The following is a 19170-nucleotide window of genomic DNA, read 5'->3' as shown; positions in this document are numbered from 1 at the left end:
GAAGGCTATAAATTTCTGTATATTAATTTTGTGTCAATTTTGAATTCTGATACAAATTTTCAATTCTTATATAGTCATTTTTTTCATTGATTATCTTAGGTTTTTCAGACATGCAATCATTGCATCTGCAAATTTATTTCATCCTTTCTAATTTTTATATCTCTACTTCTTTCTTCTTGTCTAATTGCGTTGGCTAGTACCTCTAGAGTGAAAAGTTGGATCATAGGGGGCATCCTTGTCTATGTCCTGACTTTAGAATACTTTTAGGGTTTTCTTTACTAAGTACTCAGTCGCAGCTTTTGGGCTAAGGTAGAGGAGTGTGTGTGTGTGTGTATGTATGTGTAAGATGTAGTCTTTCTTATTTTGAGAAATAGATACTAAAATGCAGGAGTTTTATCAAATACTTTTTCACCATCATTGGAGATGATTATATGATTTGTTTCCTTAGGTCTAGTAATATAGTTTTTATATTAATAAATTCCTAATATTGAACCAATGTTGCATTTCTGGAATAAATGTAGTCATACTTTTTTTAAATATGATATGATAAATGTATTTTTTAAATGTATGATAAAGCTTGAGAAAGCTACTAGGATGAGTTGTTGTTGCTGCTGCTGCTGCTGTTGTAATTCTGGTCAGATTTTTTTTATCACCTATGCTGTGTTCAGGGTTCTGTTGTCAGTGTTGTGTTCCCAGAGTCTTTAAGATACATGCAAATGAAAATTTGGGAGACAAAATCAGAGAAGAAATTTTCTATTATTAGGACTTTTTTTCCCCACACACAAATAGGGGGTTTATCCTTGTATTTTCTTATGCTTCACAAAATGCATCTGAATACTAGTCACAGGCTTCTCTTCCTTGATTTGACCATTTGCAGTCAACAACTATTTTAATTTTTACCCTTGATTTCAGATCATACATTTCTAAGGTTTTTAAATAGTTACTTGTGGTTTACCCAGAAGTAACAATGATTTTATGATTTCTTACCTCTTAAGGTACTAGGATTTCCTAGTTTTTATTTTGTCTGTATCTAGGCTGATTTACTGAATCCAAAGAACAGCCAATAGAATCTCATAGATTATAAGCTGTATCTTCTGACCTTGCTCAGTGCTTTATTGTGCTTTATTATGACTTTCTTCTTCAAAATGAAACATTGCTTTTTTCATTCCTGATAATATTAACTACATCCTCTCTGTTTATTCCTTTGCAGACATACTGAACTCTTTGGTGTTCTTGAAAAATCCAGGCATGCCCCTCCTCAGGAATTTTGCACTTCTGTTCCCTTTGCCTGGAATGCTTTCTAGACAGTATCTTCCTGGTGTTATCTCTCAGCCTTCTTCAAGTCTTTGCTCAAATGTTACCTCATAAGTCAGGCCCATCCTGACTCTTCTATTTAAAATTACAACTCCACCTCTGTGTTTGTGATCTTCCTTTTCCTGCTCTATTTTTCATACCATTTATCACCTTTTAATATTCTATATAATTTACATACTTATTAGCTTTATGTTGCCCTCATCCTTACTAAAATGTAAACTCTTCAAAGACAGGAATTTTTTTCCTGTTTTTTATAAAAATTATATATATTTTGCTTTTTTTAAACTGATATATCTCTAGTGTCTAAAACAATATCTGACACATAGGAACTCAAATATTTGCTTAATGAATGAATAAACTATCTTGAGGAAGTCTTATTTTTAAATAACTCCATTTAGGGTCGGAATAATCCCATGTGATATGCAAAGAAATGTAAATGATCTTTTAACTTGTAAAATTAACTAATTTGGACTATTTTTCTCCCTCCAGATTCATCGAAGCAAGAACAAATGGAAATTCTATTTGAAAGATGGTGTTATGTGTTTTGGAGGGAAAGACTATGTATTTGCAAAAGCCATTGGTGATGCAGAGTGGTAAAACTTATGAGCTCAATAGATCATAAACATCAGTGGGACTATATTACATATTGTGAAACTTATTTTTATTTTAAATATAGTTCAGCACAGAGCTGCTCAAATTTTTAGTTCACTGTATGGTAGTTAATAAAATTATAATTCAGATGCAGATACAAATACACAATTTTATATTTCTTTTGTTTACTGTTTTAACAGGTTTCTTTTTTTTTTTTAACTCCTCATTATCTATACCATTACAAAGCATAGCTACATCAGTTGTGGTGGACCATGAAGATATGTCACATTTCTTTAATCTTGGAGTCTGATTTAAATTTTGATTCAATTCCCCTTCATGATAAAGTCAGTATCACTTATTAGATTGGGGCTGGTGTTGCTCCCACCTCTCACCAAAACATGTTACAAAAGATCCCAGAGAGTCTTGCAAATAGCGGGATATTCAAGAAGGCTTCTCTGGGTCTCTGGTCACTAGCGATATGCTGATTGTACAAGCCCGGATGGGAGGTAGGTGCCTCTGCTGAGCTTATACTACACTTGAACATGGAAATCCAGGATCCCTGGAGCTAAGGATCAGCCTCTCTGGGCTTATCATGTTGCCAGGCCATTCATCGTGTATCTTGCTATCTCCCTGGGGAATTGTAAGTGAGTTGGGTTATTGAAACTTCAGACTTCTGTCTTCTTCCTAGTCATGGTGGGTTTTTCCTCTCTGCCTGTTTTTTCTATTTTTCTTACAGTGGAAGACCCCATTGCAAACTCTCCTTTTCAAAGACACTATCTCTCTTTCTTTTCCATACCAGGGAATCTCCTCATTGAGTTAAGGCTTTCTAAAACAAAAGTCAAGAAGAGATGTTCTCTTCAGAAACCTTCTGCTTTGGTCAGGCAATCTCATTTGAGACAAGAAGACCTGGATAACTGTCTTAAAATCGAGGAGAGAAAACAAAATGTAAAACACAAATAGCTCTCATTTTCCTGCAGCAATAAAAACAAAGTAAATTAATATCCCAATAACTATTTCATAATACTCTCTTCCTTGTAGATCAAATCCTTCAAAGGAACGTGTTCCCCATCATTCTCCTTCTCTTAATGGGTGGTGTATACATGGTTTCTAAGTCTAGGATTTCTAGTTTCAGCCCTGAATGGTGTTCTCCAGGACAGTAAGTCTCACACAAAAAGCAATGCTAGGATAAGTGGGTTATGGTCTGTGAAATCTCCATAAGAATTAGATACCTGGGTCTGGTTGGTCACAGGGTGAATTCCTCATTTCTATTTTGAAGGCAACCCTACTTGGAAAGTTTAATTTATTCCAACACTTGTTCTCTCCTACCTAAGGGCCTCAGCTACTTGTAGATCTTTTTGAAATCTGCATAAATCTCTTCTGAGCCTTGGACAACATGTGTGGGCTACTGTCTTTGGCCTGAAGTTGGCAGCTGCATGATTTGATTCCTCAGAGTGATTGTCCTTTTCCCTACCACCACTCCACTCTAGATCCTTCTTTAGTTCTTGAGAACTTGCAGAAACTATGAGTTCTCTTCATAGATGTTGCGTACTGTGAAATGTCCGTCTTTTCTACATGGAAGGCAAAAAGAGGACACTTTTTCTTTGTGTCTATCCCTGAAATGCACCCCCTCCAGGGCTGAGGAGTATGCTATCTAGTCTTCTTCCTGCTTTCTTCCTCCCATGCTCACCTAGTCACTCTATCTTTGTCTTAGGCAAGCTGTATTGCAAATTAAGAGCTGAATTTATTGACAAAGTGCATTCGCTTGGGAATTAGAGGTTAATGTGTTGATTTAAGTGTTTGGGAGAGGCCATAATAGGTGTTTCTAAAATTCCTTTCTTCTTTTCCACTGTGAATTTTAAAATCTAATTTTGCTTCAGTGATTTTTTTAAATGGAATATTACAAATATTATTATTATATTGATCCTCTTTATTTATGTGGACCATCATTTTATCATTAGAGAAAAAAGTCACAGTAGTCCCATTTGTGTCTCTGCATGCCCCCATGCCCCTCATCTTTTAAAGACGCAAAAAAAAAAAAAAATCAGTTTAAAAGTAGGCTTGCCACAAAATAAAACAAAGCTCACGTAATTATCCTTGCATGCTAATATAAATGATGATAGTTTTGGTGGTGACTGCAGAGAGAATTAAGAGATTCCCCAAATTATTTTGGACCTGGTGCCCTTTTATTAGTCTCAAATAATACTAGAAAAAAATCCTAGTTCTTGGGAAGTTGTCTAAACGAGTGGTTTTCAAAATTTTTTAGGCAGGATCCACACTAAGAAATATACTTTAACAACCAGTATACGTTTGCATGTACATACACACATAACACAAATGAAAACAAAAGTTTCAGAAAATCATGCTTGTCTTTAGCACATGATGGCCTCTTATATTTTCTATTTGATTCTGTTCTGTTGCTTTAAAAATCTTTTTTGATTTCACTACCCACTGATGGGTCATGACTCATAGTTAAAAAAATATTTTTAACCCATGTGCTAAAGAAAGAGCAAGACAAATCTTAATCAATTTTAAAAGAGGAAATTATTCTTTAAGCCCTATAAGTAGGTGGCATTTATCCAAGACTTGGCTTTGATATGATATTACTTTTACTCTCAGAAACCTCTTCATCATGTCCAAGCTAAACATTTCTTGTTGCATATTATAACAAAATATCATAAAGTAGGTTCTAAGTTCTTATAAATACAATACCTGGCAAATGTCATCCCATACTCTTTTATAGGTGGAGAAAGTATCTCTATTATAGAGGTTACAGTTTGCTGTGTTAAACAAAATTTGTGAAAGTATAGTGTATCGTAATTCCTAATTGAAACTTTTCGTGGTGCTCGCATCCTACAGTGCTTCCTTATGTACTTCCCACCTCTCCCTGTAGGCTAAGAACTCGCTCAGTTTGCACAGTTAGTCTCTTAGGACTGACCAACTGACCTGGCCTGGAATACCTTCTTTACCTATTTTAATCAATGTGTTATAATGTGTGTAAATAATCATCTGTACGGCTCAGACTCTATAGGGCAATGAGACTCCAATTCTGGCTGAGGCACTCAGTTTCAGTTATTTAAGCTGTGTAGGAAAACTAATAACTTTAGAATGAATAGCAACAGTTAATTAGGGTGGTGAGCAGGGGAATTTAGTGGGGGATTTTCTTTTGACTCACTTAATATTATGCTGTTTTTCATGTAAATAAACTATGTCAAGTGGGAACTTCGTGATTAATAACTATAAAGCTAAATAGGAGGCCCATGGTAATAACTCTTAGGAAGAAACTCGATATTAATAAAAATATTCGAAGAAAAGATTATTTCCAATTATGAACACATTTATCGAAATCTTAGTGACATAAAGATTCTTTATTTACATGTGGACTTAATATATTTTTGAGGAAACTAAAACCAGGGCCTCTACAGTAAATATTATAGTAGGACAAAATATCTTTTAAAAATATTTTGTAAGTTTAGATGAGTTACTCCAGATTGATTAACCATTTTTAGTCATTTTGCAACCTACCAGAGATAATATCAAACATGGTTAAAAAAAAATACAAGATAGAAATATAAATTTCTTGAGCATTTGATGTTTTTATGAATATGTATGAGAGATTATACAGATTAAGAATACACATGCTTTCTATGAGACCATCTCATAAGGGAAATGCTTCTTAATAAGGATTGTTTTATATTTCAGTTATAAAAGTGAATCAGTTAAAAAAATTAATAATCACCTACTATGTGCAAGACTCTATGACAGATATAGGGAAAAACAAAGAAGTAAAAGAGATGAGTGTATAACTAAAGAAATTTATAACAGGTGAAATAAGAGATATACATGTAAAGATAATTAATAATACCCAGGAGTGTAGAATAAAAGATAAATGAGTGATACAGATGACAAGTGCTGAAGAAGTCCAAAGAGAGAAACCATTGTGGGTTACATATTTATTATTTATGCCCTGCTTTATTTCAGGTAAAGTAGATGTCTTGACTATAGTGATTTAGGGATGGGGTGGATTAAGGAGAGCTTGATAAAGAAGATACATTTATAACCGGAGTCTTAAAGGATGCAGAAGGAGGACAGGTCAGGAAGAAGGTGTTCCAGGTGGTAAGAGTGACAGGGGTGCCAGAATGGAGATGGATAGGGCATGGCTAGGGAAGAGTAAATGGAACAATTTGTTTCACGTAGAAAAATAGGAGATCAAGTGAGCATATTTGAGGATGGATTCTGGATCTCTTTGAATGTTAGGCTAGGAGCTAAAACTTAAATTCATAGGTACTGATGAACTGCTGAGGCTTTTTGGTGGGTATGTAATAAGATGAACTAGAATTTTAGGAAGATTAATCAGTGGTGATGGGTATGAGAGTGTGGACATGAAAAAGATTGGATATGAATTAAAATGAGAGAGATATGGTAGTACTCCAGAGGTAAAGGGAAATGGCCTGTGGCAGGAGAAATGTGAAATAAAGTACTGATGTGGAAGACAGTTCAAAGGAATAACTGGTAGGTCCTAGTGGATGAAAGGATATGAGAATGAGGGAGATAGTAAACTATGACTCTATATATTAATACTGAAATTATAATGTGGAAAATAAAGATCAATATTTGTAGAAAAGGCCATAAAAGTTATTTTCAGAATATGTGTACAAGTACCGTGTGCTCAAACAATATTTAAGAGTACGTAGTTTAAGTAAAGTTTCTCCACAAGGATGTATTTTATTTTTTCTTGTGTTTTACTTTCTGCTTTTTTGCTTACTTAGTTGATTTGGTTCTGGGATTTATGTATAAATCAAAAAGTTTATTGTATATGTATATAGCAATATGACTAATTAGTATTCTCTCATATCACTGAGACAGATTCTAGAACACTAGCTTATGAGAGAGGACTGCATCTGAGTAAAGACAAGTAACTAGTTATGGAGTAGAAAAGTAAGAAATGTGGAAAACACATTACAGAGAAGAGACATTTTGTAAAGTTTATAATCTCTTATAATCGATTTTGAATCACTTGGTACAATGGTGTAAAGATTGAAAGCAGACTAAATGTATAGAGAGCATAGTTCTGACTATATATTTAGTAAAATGTCAAAGAAAAGCTAAAAATGGAAATAGCACAGATATCCTTTGATAGGAAAATGGAAAACAGTGTTATATTCATATAATGGAATACTACTCAGCATTGAAAAGGAATGAACTACTGATTCAAGCAACAGCATGGATGAATAGCAAAAATATTGTGTTGAGTCAGACAAGCCTTACACAAAAGAGTATGTAATGTATGATTCCACGTATATGAAGTTCTAGAACAGGCAAAACTAATCTATGGAGAAAAAATCAGAATCATTGCTACCTCTGCAGTGTGGGGGTGAGAGATTAACTAGGAAGGGACTTGAGGGAACTTCCTGAGGGTGATAGTATTCTATATCTTCATAGAGCTTTTGGGTCATGTGGGTGTATGCATTTCTCAAAACTCGTTAAATGATATGCTTAGGATTTTCCCATTTCACTATTTGTAAATTTTTCCTAAAAATGTAAACAAATATTGAACCTTGTTTAATGATAAACATGCTGAAGTGTTTAGGGTTCATGAGTACTGATATCTGAAACTTACTTTAAAATGCATGAGGAATGATGGATGGATAGATAATACTGGATAGATAATTATATAGATATGTAATGAAACCAATATAGTAAAATGTTGAATCTAAGCATGTGGGTGTGCACTATACAATTCTTTCAACTTTTCTGTACGTTTGAAATATTCACAATAAAATGTTGGGGAAAATTTAAGGAACTTTGAGCAAATTTTAAACCTTTGGATGACTATGGTTTACCAATATGGGGAGCAGTAAAACACAGTGGTTAAGATGCTGGGGTCCTGAATGAGAACTTTGAATTTGAATCTTATTAGTTGAATCTTTTCTTAGTTTTGAGAACTTGGGCAAATTGTCATAGTTTTTCCTCTACTATAAAATGTGAATAATAATATCTGTATCATAGTTCTATGAAGATTAAATGGGTTAAATTATATAAAATACTTATCAAAATGTTTGGCATATAATAAGCTTTCAATAAAATTTATTTTAAAAAGCCAAAGGAGCATACAAAAAAACACTGCAATTAAAACCATAATTTCATTGTCCTGTAGGAGTCGGTTCTGATAAAAAAAATGCTTTCTAGCAAATATTGGATATATTTTTCTATACTCTCCAAAGGATAGGAATGATGAAAGTTAAATATTTTTAAATATTCAGATATTTTCTTTTAAATAGATAGGGCCCTAAAGGAAAAAAATTTTTTTATTTATAGATTTCATAACTTCAGTGTAATTCAGCACATTTGTTGTATACCATTGCTAAGATCCTGAGCTAGAAGACAGGGAAACAAAACTGAGACAAGGTTTCTACCCACAAGGAGTTTATAATCTACTATTTAATGTTTCATTGCTCTTTAGACATTAAACACTGAACCAAGAAAATAGGCTGAAATGTGCCTATAGTTGCTTACCTTACATTAAATTTTAAATAGTAGGACCTAGACAAGGGATAGATAAAAGTCTCTAGAACAGCACTATCAAATAGAACTTTCTGTGATGATGAAAATGTTCTATATCTGTACTGTCCATTTTGATAACCACTGGTCATGTGTGGCTGTTGAGCACTTGAAATGTGGCTAGTGCAACTTAGAAACTACATTTTTAATTTTAATTTAGCTACATGTGGCTAAATGCTACCAGATTGGACAGTGCATCTCTAGAATATGTTTCTCAAACTATCTGAGGAAAAGGACCAGTTATTTTAAATTTCAAATCTGTTATGGACTAACACTTTTGTAAAATGCAATAAAAATTACTACAAAGATGAAATGAGAAAAAAAATCAAAGACATGCAAAATACTGTCTCACTTTTTTAATACTATATTCAACAGACATAAAATTACTCTGTCAAAATTACTATAAATTTTCTAAACACTCTCAACTTCTGCATTGTATGTCATCATGTACAAAGTTTTTAGATGACAAAGGATAGTTTTTAGACGGGCAATGGTCATGGACCACACTCTGAGCTAGCTAGAGGTTTCTTTTTGCCCAGTGTGCCTAAGAATAAATAATTTCCTAAAATCAACTCTTTGTTAAAATTACTGGTACAGCTAATTGTTTACATATTTAAGTACAATTCAACAATGTGGTTACTGATGTAACAGTTAACACTCTTTACAGCAAGTCTTGTCTGGGACAGCTGTATATTGACAGTGCAATGTGGTCAACTTCAAGGTAGGCTGGGAAAGCTTATTTGATCCAGGTAAGCCATTTTTGCAGTTGGAGGTATAAGCTGAAAAATCCTTCCTTCTATAAAGTTCAGCCCGATGTTTACAGCAGCCAAATTTACTCAGCAACAGAAAGAAATCCCTTCGGAATGCCTTTGTGAAAATCGCGTACAGAAATGGATTGGCACAAGAATTGACAGGATAAAAAAGAACCAGTAAAACTTTAGAGTTGGTTACTGTGATAAGGGGCACTTTGAAGGCAGCTGAAATGGCAAAAAAAGAGATAGGTGCCATGCAGGTGAAATCGGTGAAGATGAGGACCGCCATTTTCTTAGCAATCTTTGTATCTTTGTTGGTAGCCATCAGTTCTGGATTTTGAACTGCAAAATAAATTTTGATGTAGCAAGCACAAATGATGAGGAAGGCTACCACATTGAGTATCAGGATGGTTAATATGTAGACTTGTGAGAGAGTGGTTTCCACATCCATGGGGAGGCAAATACTGACCTTCATGTAACTGCTGACACCCAGAAGGGGCAACATGGCAATTAGAGTAGAAAAGAGCCATCCTCCAAGCATAATTGGAATGGCATGTCTTAATCGCAATTTTTGGTCCAGCTGAATAGCATAGGTGATGGTGTGCCATCTTTCTAGTGTGATGACTGTGAGGGTATAGACAGAAAGTTCACTTGCAAATACAGTGAAAAAGCCAGCAGCACTACACCCACTCCCTGTCTGCCAGTCTATGGCATGGTTATAATACTGGCCTTTGGTTTGGAAATCAACTGAGGCAATGAGCAGTAGATAGAGCCCCATGCAAAAGTCTGCAAAGGAGAGATTGCACATGAGAAAACGAGGCACTGTTAGTTTATAACGACTGGTCAGGAGAACAAAGAGGACAGTCACGTTTCCCATGATGGCTAGGACATTAATCAGCCAAATCAGGACCCTAAGAAAGTCATAGCCCATAATATCTTCACAGGGATTAAAAGCATCTGGTTCAGGAGCACATCGGAGTGTCTTGGGTGAGCAGAAACCATAGTCATAATCCCAGCCACTCAGTTCACTCTCAGCAAAGATGGCAGAATAACTGTAAGAAGAAGATTTTGGCTCAGTGTAAACTTAAGAGATTTTTTATAAGTCTGGGTATTAAAAAAAGTTCAAAATCATCCTTAGTGTTTTTTTAAAGCCTAAGAAACAAAAGGAAGCAAAGCCACAACAGCCTCAGTCTTACATTTATTTGTTAAATTATCTGAGAACTCTGAATTGATGTAGGAGTTCCTTAAGAAGGGAATGAAAAGCCCTTTAGACTGTTCTTTATGTATAGATTTTACACATTGATGTAAAGACTTAATGAAGCTGTTTACAGAGGACTATTTTCTTTGGAAAACAAATTTAGAGACACAATATATGCTTGCTAAATCTTAATCCTTTCTTGACATTTTCTTAGCTATTTATCTCATTTAGTTGCCAACCAAACTGCTATCAAGCTGTTTGTCTATGGTAGAACACAAATGGGATTGGAATGCTGCGGATCATCAGCTACTGGTCGACCTGCTTGCACTTAAGTCCTTGGCTAATGAAACAGCACAGTTGAGAAATAGAAACCAAACCAAGGATCGATTACTAGCAACCTAGGAGCAGAGGAAGAATATGGTCATGGACAATAGGAAGAAAGGGTGAAAATAGATACTCCTTAGGGGTATGAGTCAAATTCAGAGAGTGGACTGAAGAGGGACTCTTCCCTAGTGAAGGAACAGTCCCACAACTGCCACTCCCTTCTTCCCAACCCTACTGCTACTGCTTGAGTTCAGGTTTTCATCCTCTCTTATGGGACAATTACATTAGTTTTCTTCCTGGCATCCTTCCTCCAATTTTAGCCCTCTCTCAGTCCATCTATACGTTCCTCCTGGAATGGCCTTTCTTAAGCAAAAATCCCTTAATTCAAATTTTCCCTAGGTTCTCATTGGCTATGGGATAAAATCCAGACCCCTTATGATGACCTCCAAGTCCCTCCTTGATCTGGATTCTGCCTCCTTCTCCAGTTTTATCTCTAAGAAGCAGTAGTGCTGCACAATTCAGAACATGGGCTCTGGAGCAAGCCTGCCCAGATTCCAGTCTTTACAGGCTGTGTAAACCTGGGAAAGTTACTGAACATCTCTGTCTCATGTTCTTCATTTGCCAACTAGGGATAATAATCATACCTCCCTCATTAGAGTTGTGCTAAGGATTAAATACATTAACATATGTAGGATGTTTAGAATAATGCCTGACACATGTTAGGTATTCATTGAATGTTAGGGATTCTTATAATTATCTCTTGCAAATCCCCTGTACAACCTTCCCTTTGGTCACATGAAATGACTTGTGGCTCTCAGAGTAAGTTCTGCTGTTTGATCCCCCTGTCTTTGTATGTGCTGTTTCTTCTTTTTCCCTTCCTCTCCTCATCTCTCTGGTGAATTCCTCCTCATCCTTAAAGATAAGCTCCTCTATGAAGCCTTTCTTGGTTCTACACCTCCGAGGAATTTATCACCTCTTCTCTCTGCCATGGCTGCACTTAAGTACTATTGTAATCATCAAACCGTATTGATGATGCATGTCTGTCTTCTTTAAATGTATTAGCTCCTTGAAGCCAGGGGACTAGGTCTTATTTATTTCTGAAATCTCAGTGCCTCACACAGTTTTGGCTCAGAGTATCCACTCAATAAATGTTTGTGGAATGAATAAACCAGAGTGATCCTGGTTCTGAGAGGAATTGAGAGGATACAGGGACAATGAGTGTAGACAGTATGATGCATGGAGGCTCAACAAATTTTCCCTTTGCCCACAGTCTGCTAATATAATCTTGGGAGCTGGAGAAATGGGCATAATTTTTCTGTCAGGGCCATTACAAATATGTATTTAACCTTAGGGTTTCTCACACATTAAAAAAGAATTTTTCTCTACTCTTAAAACTTAGCTTCTTGTGTTCTGTATAAGGAAGCATGTACCTAATTCAGTGAGTGGATGAAATGACATATTTGAGCAATACAATTACTGAAGGGAAAGAACACAGATTTAAAAAAAGAAGGAAAAGAAATCTATGACCTAGGACTCCAAAAAGGTGCTAGAATATCATAGAAATCAATTTGGAACTGTGCTGCTGTGCACAGAATACTGCTTAGGAACCTCACCTGTTTTATTATTAAATGTAAGTAGCACATTTGTTTGTCCCCCATCTCATGCACATCAATATAATTACCTATTTTTTTAATCTTTAAAGAGATGTGGTGGTTATAAAGAATGACCAAAGAAAACAGGTTATTTCTCAGCATTAGAAAGGTCCTTAAAGACCATATCATTGAACTTCTCATTTTAATGGTAAGGAAACAGATTAAAGGAGGTAAGAGACTTGCCTAAGGTGGCTCAGCACTAGGCACGAGTGGCAGCGCTGGCACTAGGTCCTCATACCTATCGTCCAGGGGTCTTTCCTCAACTTCACTGTCTCTCAGTTGGTGTTTTTGAAAGTGTGGTCCTTGGACCACTGCCGTCAGAATCACCAGGGTGTTTGTTAAAATGCAGATTCCTGGCTTTACTTCAGACCCTGAATCAAACTCTTTAGGGACATAGCCCAGGAATCTGCATTTTAAACAAGTTCCCTGGATGATTCCTATAAAATAATAGCTTTTATGAAATCAGGTGAAAACTTCCCAACTATTGCTTCCCTAATTTCTCTTACTCCTTTCCCCTTATCAAAGCTACTTCAGCTGCTACAAGCACTAATTCAAAGCTTCTAAAAATTCTGCCATGATTTCTGAATAAAATTTATATTAATAAGAGGTCAAACATATTCCATCTCACACTCCCCTGGTAGTTTGCCCTTTCATTTTTTGCTCTACTGGGTGTATGTTGAGCAACTTTCCTCCTTGGTGATTTGTCTTTAGGCTAAATACCTACCTGCTGCTACTTACATTTGTGTCCTGGGATGGCTCCTGAGGGCAGCTGCATGCTCATTGACAAAACCCAGCACGGAGCTGTCTTTAGTACTGAAGCTATGCAGGGTATGTGAACGGACTCGCATAGGCTTAGCAATAGTGAGTCAGAAGAAGCAGCAGCAGTAGCACCACTGCCCCAGTCACAATGCACAAAGAAAGGAGAAAAGACGGGAATTTTAGGAGGACAATGGGGCCAGCCATAGCAGTAAGGACACCATATCTTGAGGAGAGCAGGTAAGGCTTAGTGGCTAGCTCTAGAATTTCTAAACTCCAGGGACTCAGAAATAGCAATCTGGTGGGAAGTGGGGGGAAGAGAATTTATCATAAAAAATGTTTTTGTAGGGAGTACACTCTTTTTACTTTGATCATATATTAATTTCAGGTAGTTTTGGGGATACTGGAGATTAGGAGACTGGTTTTAAAGAAGTGTTAGCGTAGCAAACTCAAGATTGTATGCTCATTTGGGAAGGTTGGGGTGGGGGCTGATGAGGATTATTGAGAGTGGGCTAAAGTCTCCCCTCTGTTGAACCACCCCTTAGTGCTACCGTTGACTGCACCCGGAAGTGGCTTCCTGTTGATGAGAGAAAAAAGCCATATGGTTGCAAAAGAGTTATGTGGAAAGTGACTGATGGAGGGACTATCAAGAGAGAAGAGTGGGAAGAGTGAGGAAAAGGAACACTGGAGGACAGATGATGTCAGGCCTAAATGAAAGAAAAGGAAAAGAAGGAGAGAGAGTACAATATTTATAATGTACCCTAGATGCTGGCACATTCTTCAACAACTCCCTTCACTCTCAAAGTTCTGAAAGCCAAGTGATATTTCTGCTGTCCTTTACAGATGAGGAAAAAAGTCTCAAAAAATATAAGTATTGTCCAGGGATACCCAGTGTTACAGGAACCTTACTGCCAAGGATTCATATCCAACCCTGAGGAGCCCCAAAACCCAGAGTCCTTCCATCAGACCACTCTGCTGCCTCTATATAACCTGCAGATTGATAGGAAAAAAAGAGAAAAAAGATGTAGAAGAGAGAATGGAGATTGGCAGGGTATCCTAGAAGGGCAGCTGGGTTTGTAGCCTGAAGGACACATGGGGGAATAATAAAACTTCTAAATCACAGTAAGTGTGGCATAGGGACACTGGGATTATCTTTTGAGGCATGCTCTTTTATATTTGAAGGTATGTGAAATGCCAAGGCAGCCAGGAAAAATGTTAAAAAAGTCAGTCGGTAGAACAGAAATATAGCTCCTATCCATTGTATGTTAGTGATGGCATTAAGGCTGAATAATTTTAAGCTCCAGAGCATAGTGGTCAAGGTGGCCTAAGTCTCTTTGAAGGAAGTGGCTACTTCTAGAAGCTGTGTGTGCAATCAGTTAATCTTTGTGGAATGCTGACCATGTGACTAGTAAAAATTCCTACAAATGAAGCTATGATTTAAATAAGCCTTTAGTGACATCAAAATACCTGCAAATAAAATTTTAATTTCTGAGGAGAATTTAATATAATTGTGGAATGAACATATAAGTATGTTTTTTAAAGTGTTTTTTTAACCAGTTGAAAGAGATACCTGATCAACTGGATACCACTTGCAAAGAAAAATTCTCATTTTAAAGCTATTAAAAAGTGCTTTGCAAACATCTCCCCAACCAAGACTTTTATCAAAAGAAAATAGTTGGCACTGATAATAATAAGGTGCACACAGAGTGAGACATGGCTTCCTGAGTTTCTTTGCATGCAAATACTTACAGGGTTTCATTATTTGCTTTCCTTGCTGTGCTTTCACATTGTTTGGAAAAGTTTTCAAAAATGGAAAATGAAAAATTCTGCCTGAAAGAGAAGAGGTGAAAATAAAAAAGCAGTTGAGCTTTTGGTCTTTAAACTAAACCCGATCATGTCTATTTATGCTTTGTTCATCCAAATTCTTTACCTATTACACCAGTGTCGTGTTCTGCACCATTGTCCTAACTGAAACGCTTCCTGGGGAGAGAGTACAGGCTTCTGAATTGTCATTAGAGTGCTTCCAGCTTAGACAAAACGCTTCTGAATGCCAAGTATTTTGTGGGGGCTCTAGAGATGAAAAAACTTAAATTTGTCACACTGAATCATGGGTTTTTCAATGCTCATTAAAAACTACCTTTCTGGTACATTAAGATTTGCTCCTCCCCACTCTCCTCACCACATTGGCCTTGATGAACAAATAACCATTCAGAGTTCACGGCTTTGAATTGTAACTGGGAATCTCTTTTGTAAGGATTTGAAGACACTGGACCTGACTTTATTATGTGAATTTTCTGCTTTTGTTGATTATGTGCAGAAATATATGTGGGTGATCCTCATTCTTCCATCTTTCCCTCTAAGAAGGTTAGCCTATGGAAAGGGGGAAAATGTCAAAAAATTAAAAGAAGGCTTGTATTCCTAAGATGAAACCAAAGGGAGGCACAAAGGAAAACTGGGTGAAGAAACAGAAGAGAAGTGAGCAGGCTGTGAGAAACTCAGCCTTTCCTGAGGAGGGAGGAGAAATGAAGCAATCTGAACTGTATTCTTCTTCTCCAATATTAACAAGACAGTTCCTTGTAGGAATGACTTTGTATAAAAGCAGGAAGGTCTCATATTCAAAAATTAATCAGCTTGTTATTTTGGGTGAGGATTATAAATCTTCAAATTTGGATCAAATTGTGTGTGTGTATGTGTTTGATGCTGGCTCTATATCTGATGCTTAGAGATAGCGTGTGTGAACCGATCTACAGTTAACAGGAAATGTGGTTGTTCTTGGCCTTCAGATGATAGCACTGGGTTACATCTACTCTATCTTTTTTGAAATTTGAATCACAGATACCAAGGAGGTTTTTGGGGCCATCTGCCCAGGCAGCTGTGCGTTATCCAGGCTCAGCAGCTGCAGGGCAGAGGGGTGACTCAGAATTTGTGTAAACATTCCACCGGCCCAGCTTCAGCTCTCCATCCTCACTAGCATCCAAGGTTTGGAGCTTTAGGGATACAGAGGGAGTCAGTTAAAGCTTGTAATCTCAATCACGATAACTTCTGCATGCTACATTCCCATCTCACTTTGATACTGGCCCACAGTTGCATAATCCCCCTCCTCCCCATTTTTTTTTTTTTTTTTACCCAGAGCTAGTCTCTTTCATTTACTGGAATAAGAAGCCCCTGAACTGAAGCTTTTACATGTCAGTAATTTCAGAAGGGATGAGACCTCTTTGCCACAAAAGTGGAGGTGTCCAGAATCAGCTTTATCATAAACCAGCGTCTGTGTAATTCTCCTAATTGGTCTCTCACCAGCTTTGCTCACCTCCAACCCATCCTCCACCCTGCTGCCAGAGTGATAGTTTACAAAAGTAGTTTGTAAAATTTGAGTAATTTTGCTTTAAATTCTTCAGTGGTTCCTTATCCTCCAAACAACTTGGCCTGGCACTCAGAGCCCATCATAGTCCACCTCTCCCCCATTTCCTCTCCTCGTTCATCTTCCTTCATGGACCCATAAGTTTCTTGTTTCAGTTTCTCTGAGTGACTTTCATCCTACTGTCTCTTGCCTTTGTGCCTTCACACAAACTATTTTGTCCTCTTGGCATGCTTTCCCCCACACCTGTCTAGCCAACTCCTACCTGTTTCTCAGGGCTCAGCAGAAGTCACTTCCTTAGGAAGCCTTCCATAATCCCTGCTGCCATTTAGAAACTCTTCCTCTGTGCTTCTGGAGCACTCTGTTCTGTTCTCAGCTCTGTCATAACATTTGCTGTATTGTACTTAAATGTGGACTCTCTTGTGTGTTGCCCCCACACAGCTGTTTATGACTCTATGAGGTTTGGGATGAGCTCTCATTCATTTGTATCTTCGGAGTTTTGCACAGTGTTGAAACATGGTAGGTGCTCAGTTAATGTTCTTTGAAGCTCAGTTAATGGTGCATGGCTCTCTGAGCATAGGAATGGTTTGTCTTTTTGGTTACCTGAAAAGCTTCAGATAGACCTGCACGTACCCATGCAAGGCACAGAGCAGGTGCACAACAGTACATGCTGGTTGATTAATTATAAATGGGTTCATTCTAAACAAAGACAGCAGCATCCTAGTGTCATTCTCTCAGTGCTTCATCTAATTAATTGATTGAGATTATCATGTTAGGCTGCAATGTTTTTGCCCTAAATATCCCTTTGGGGCAATATTTTTCTAGCTGTAAGTTGTGACCCATTAGTGGGTTATGAAAACAATAGATTGTATCAAGAATAGCATTAAAAACAAACAAATATGAAATAAAATAGAGTAAAACAGGCAAGAAAATATCAGTGTATCATGTGTAAAAAAGTTAAGTATTGCTTTGTTTTATTTCAGTGACATATATGATGTGTACTGGGTTGTGATGTAAAACAGGTATTTTTTAGTATGCATCTCAGTCAAAAAAGTCTGGAAGACAATGCCTTAAGGAAAGAATGAAATCCTGCACACCCTGCCATTCCATTCTAGATTGAAGTGAATCAGTTGAATAGGTAAGATGCCCCCACTGGACACAAACCAGCCAGGAGCTCATGCCCTTTCTGTTCCCACACTAAGCTAATTGTTAGGGAGCTAAGCTAGGATTCTGTTCTGAAATGGAAGATGGTCTTCTGCTGGGAGAGAAATAGCTTATAAAACAAAACAAAACCAAAAACCTGTAGTCTTTTGTGTCCATTTTTTATTTAGGATTAAGATGTTAGGTAATATTTACCCTCTTGAGTGTACTCCCCCCCCCCGTCTTTAAAAATGATGCTCTCTGATAGGGATTAGAGCTAATTAATCTTTGAGAAGCCAGTTTTGTACTCCATTTTGCAACTGCAATTACAGCCTAATTTAAGGCTATCACTCAATTAGCCCAGAGTAGGCGACAAAGGTCTTCTAGCTGCAGGGTAAATTGACTATTTGGAATCAGTTTCCAGGAGGAAACAGGATGGTTCATTTTCTTCTTGTCTATCTCAAAGTGGCCCCATGGCTATAGAGTTGTTCTAGAAGGCAGGGAGTCAAGGGGCAGGGAGCTGTCAACCAACTGACTATTTTGAAATCTGAGTTTCTGCCACAGCTTGGCAGGCTTTACCTTTTGTTTTTTACTTACTCTTTTGTTGGCAAGTTTCTAAAAGCACAGCAGTGGCTGGGGTAAGTCAATGTGGCAGCTAGGAGATTGGTAAACTTTTCTCTTGATGGCAGTTTTTTTAGAGAATAGGATGATGTGGCAATTAGCGTCTGAATGGACTCCAGCCCATAGCTAGGCAGAGCCTGCAGTTTGGTGGAAGAAATATCCCTGAAAAAGAAAAGGGAGAAAGGCTTTTTATTTATTACCTTTGATTCTTAGGATGAAACCTCCTCTCAACAATAGTATCATTCCATGTTCTGAGGAATCTTTTCTCCATCTTGCCTTTCTAACCTAATTCTCCATTTCAGTACTCTCATTAGGATCGAAGTGTTTTTTTTTTTTCTCATATGTAGCCCATTATTCTTTTCAAGGTTGAATATAGCTCCTTCGACCTGCCAAACGTTCATTAGCATTTCTCTCTATCCCCTCTCCTAATTCCCTTCTCCCTCTCTCCCTCCCTCTACCTCTCTCCACTTAGCAGAAGTGAAATAACTACTTGCTTTATGAGACAGCAGGCTCATGTAGTGACATCAGCTTTTGTGCTCTACCCCAGGGGAAAATACTCAGGGCTTCAGATGCCTTGGTCTTTGATTGATCAAGCCCTGCAGGGTAGGTTTTCATGAAGCACAGGCTGGTTACACTATTGAGAGCTGCTGTGTGGCATTGGCCATCATCTACCTGGGAAGCGGAATGCACATTCTTGTAAGGCAACCTGGATTGATCAGTCCAAAGCAAGCAAACACTCGGCCATGAAATCAGAACTGTGTGGAAAGCTCAAGTTTTGTAAATAAGGTCCTGAATTCCTCGGTTTTTCTAGACTTGAGGCATTGTCCGAGAAAACCCCAAACAAGTTAAATGTGAGAAGTTATAGTGTCAGTGGGAATTTAAAAATTCTGCCCATCTTCTAAGTGGCTG

At 37.3% G+C, this 19170-nt stretch overlaps 2 protein-coding genes across 5 annotated transcripts in view; one reads left to right on the top strand and one right to left on the bottom strand.

Annotated features, from left to right (window-relative positions):
- The window catches only part of GTF2A1L (general transcription factor IIA subunit 1 like), a 47757-nt gene extending 45842 nt beyond the window's left edge, over nucleotides 1-1915 (top strand). For both annotated transcript variants that reach the window (XM_087436799.1, XM_004436662.3), the window contains one exon: nucleotides 1804-1915. In XM_087436799.1, the coding sequence (XP_087292925.1) occupies nucleotides 1804-1911 (108 nt within the window). In that variant the 3' untranslated portion in view covers nucleotides 1912-1915. The remainder of the gene's footprint in view (nucleotides 1-1803) is intronic.
- Nucleotides 1916-2807: 892 nt separating this feature from the next.
- LHCGR (luteinizing hormone/choriogonadotropin receptor) overlaps nucleotides 2808-19170 on the bottom strand; it is a 68886-nt gene continuing 52523 nt past the window's right edge. For all 3 annotated transcript variants that reach the window (XM_087436798.1, XM_004436657.3, XM_087436797.1), the window contains 3 exons: nucleotides 18238-18423; nucleotides 14895-14975; nucleotides 2808-10267 (listed from right to left, as the gene is read on the bottom strand). In XM_087436798.1, coding sequence (XP_087292924.1) covers nucleotides 9115-10267; nucleotides 14895-14975; nucleotides 18238-18423 — 1420 coding nt within the window. In that variant the 3' untranslated portion in view covers nucleotides 2808-9114. The remainder of the gene's footprint in view (nucleotides 10268-14894; nucleotides 14976-18237; nucleotides 18424-19170) is intronic.

This window comes from Ceratotherium simum, chromosome 11 (assembly GCF_057802395.1).
Source record: "Ceratotherium simum simum isolate JZ-2026a chromosome 11, ASM5780239v1, whole genome shotgun sequence".
Taxonomy (NCBI): domain Eukaryota; kingdom Metazoa; phylum Chordata; class Mammalia; order Perissodactyla; family Rhinocerotidae; genus Ceratotherium; species Ceratotherium simum.
The sequence above is the reverse complement of the archived record's forward strand: the minus strand, read 5'-3'. Positions and strand labels throughout refer to the sequence as shown.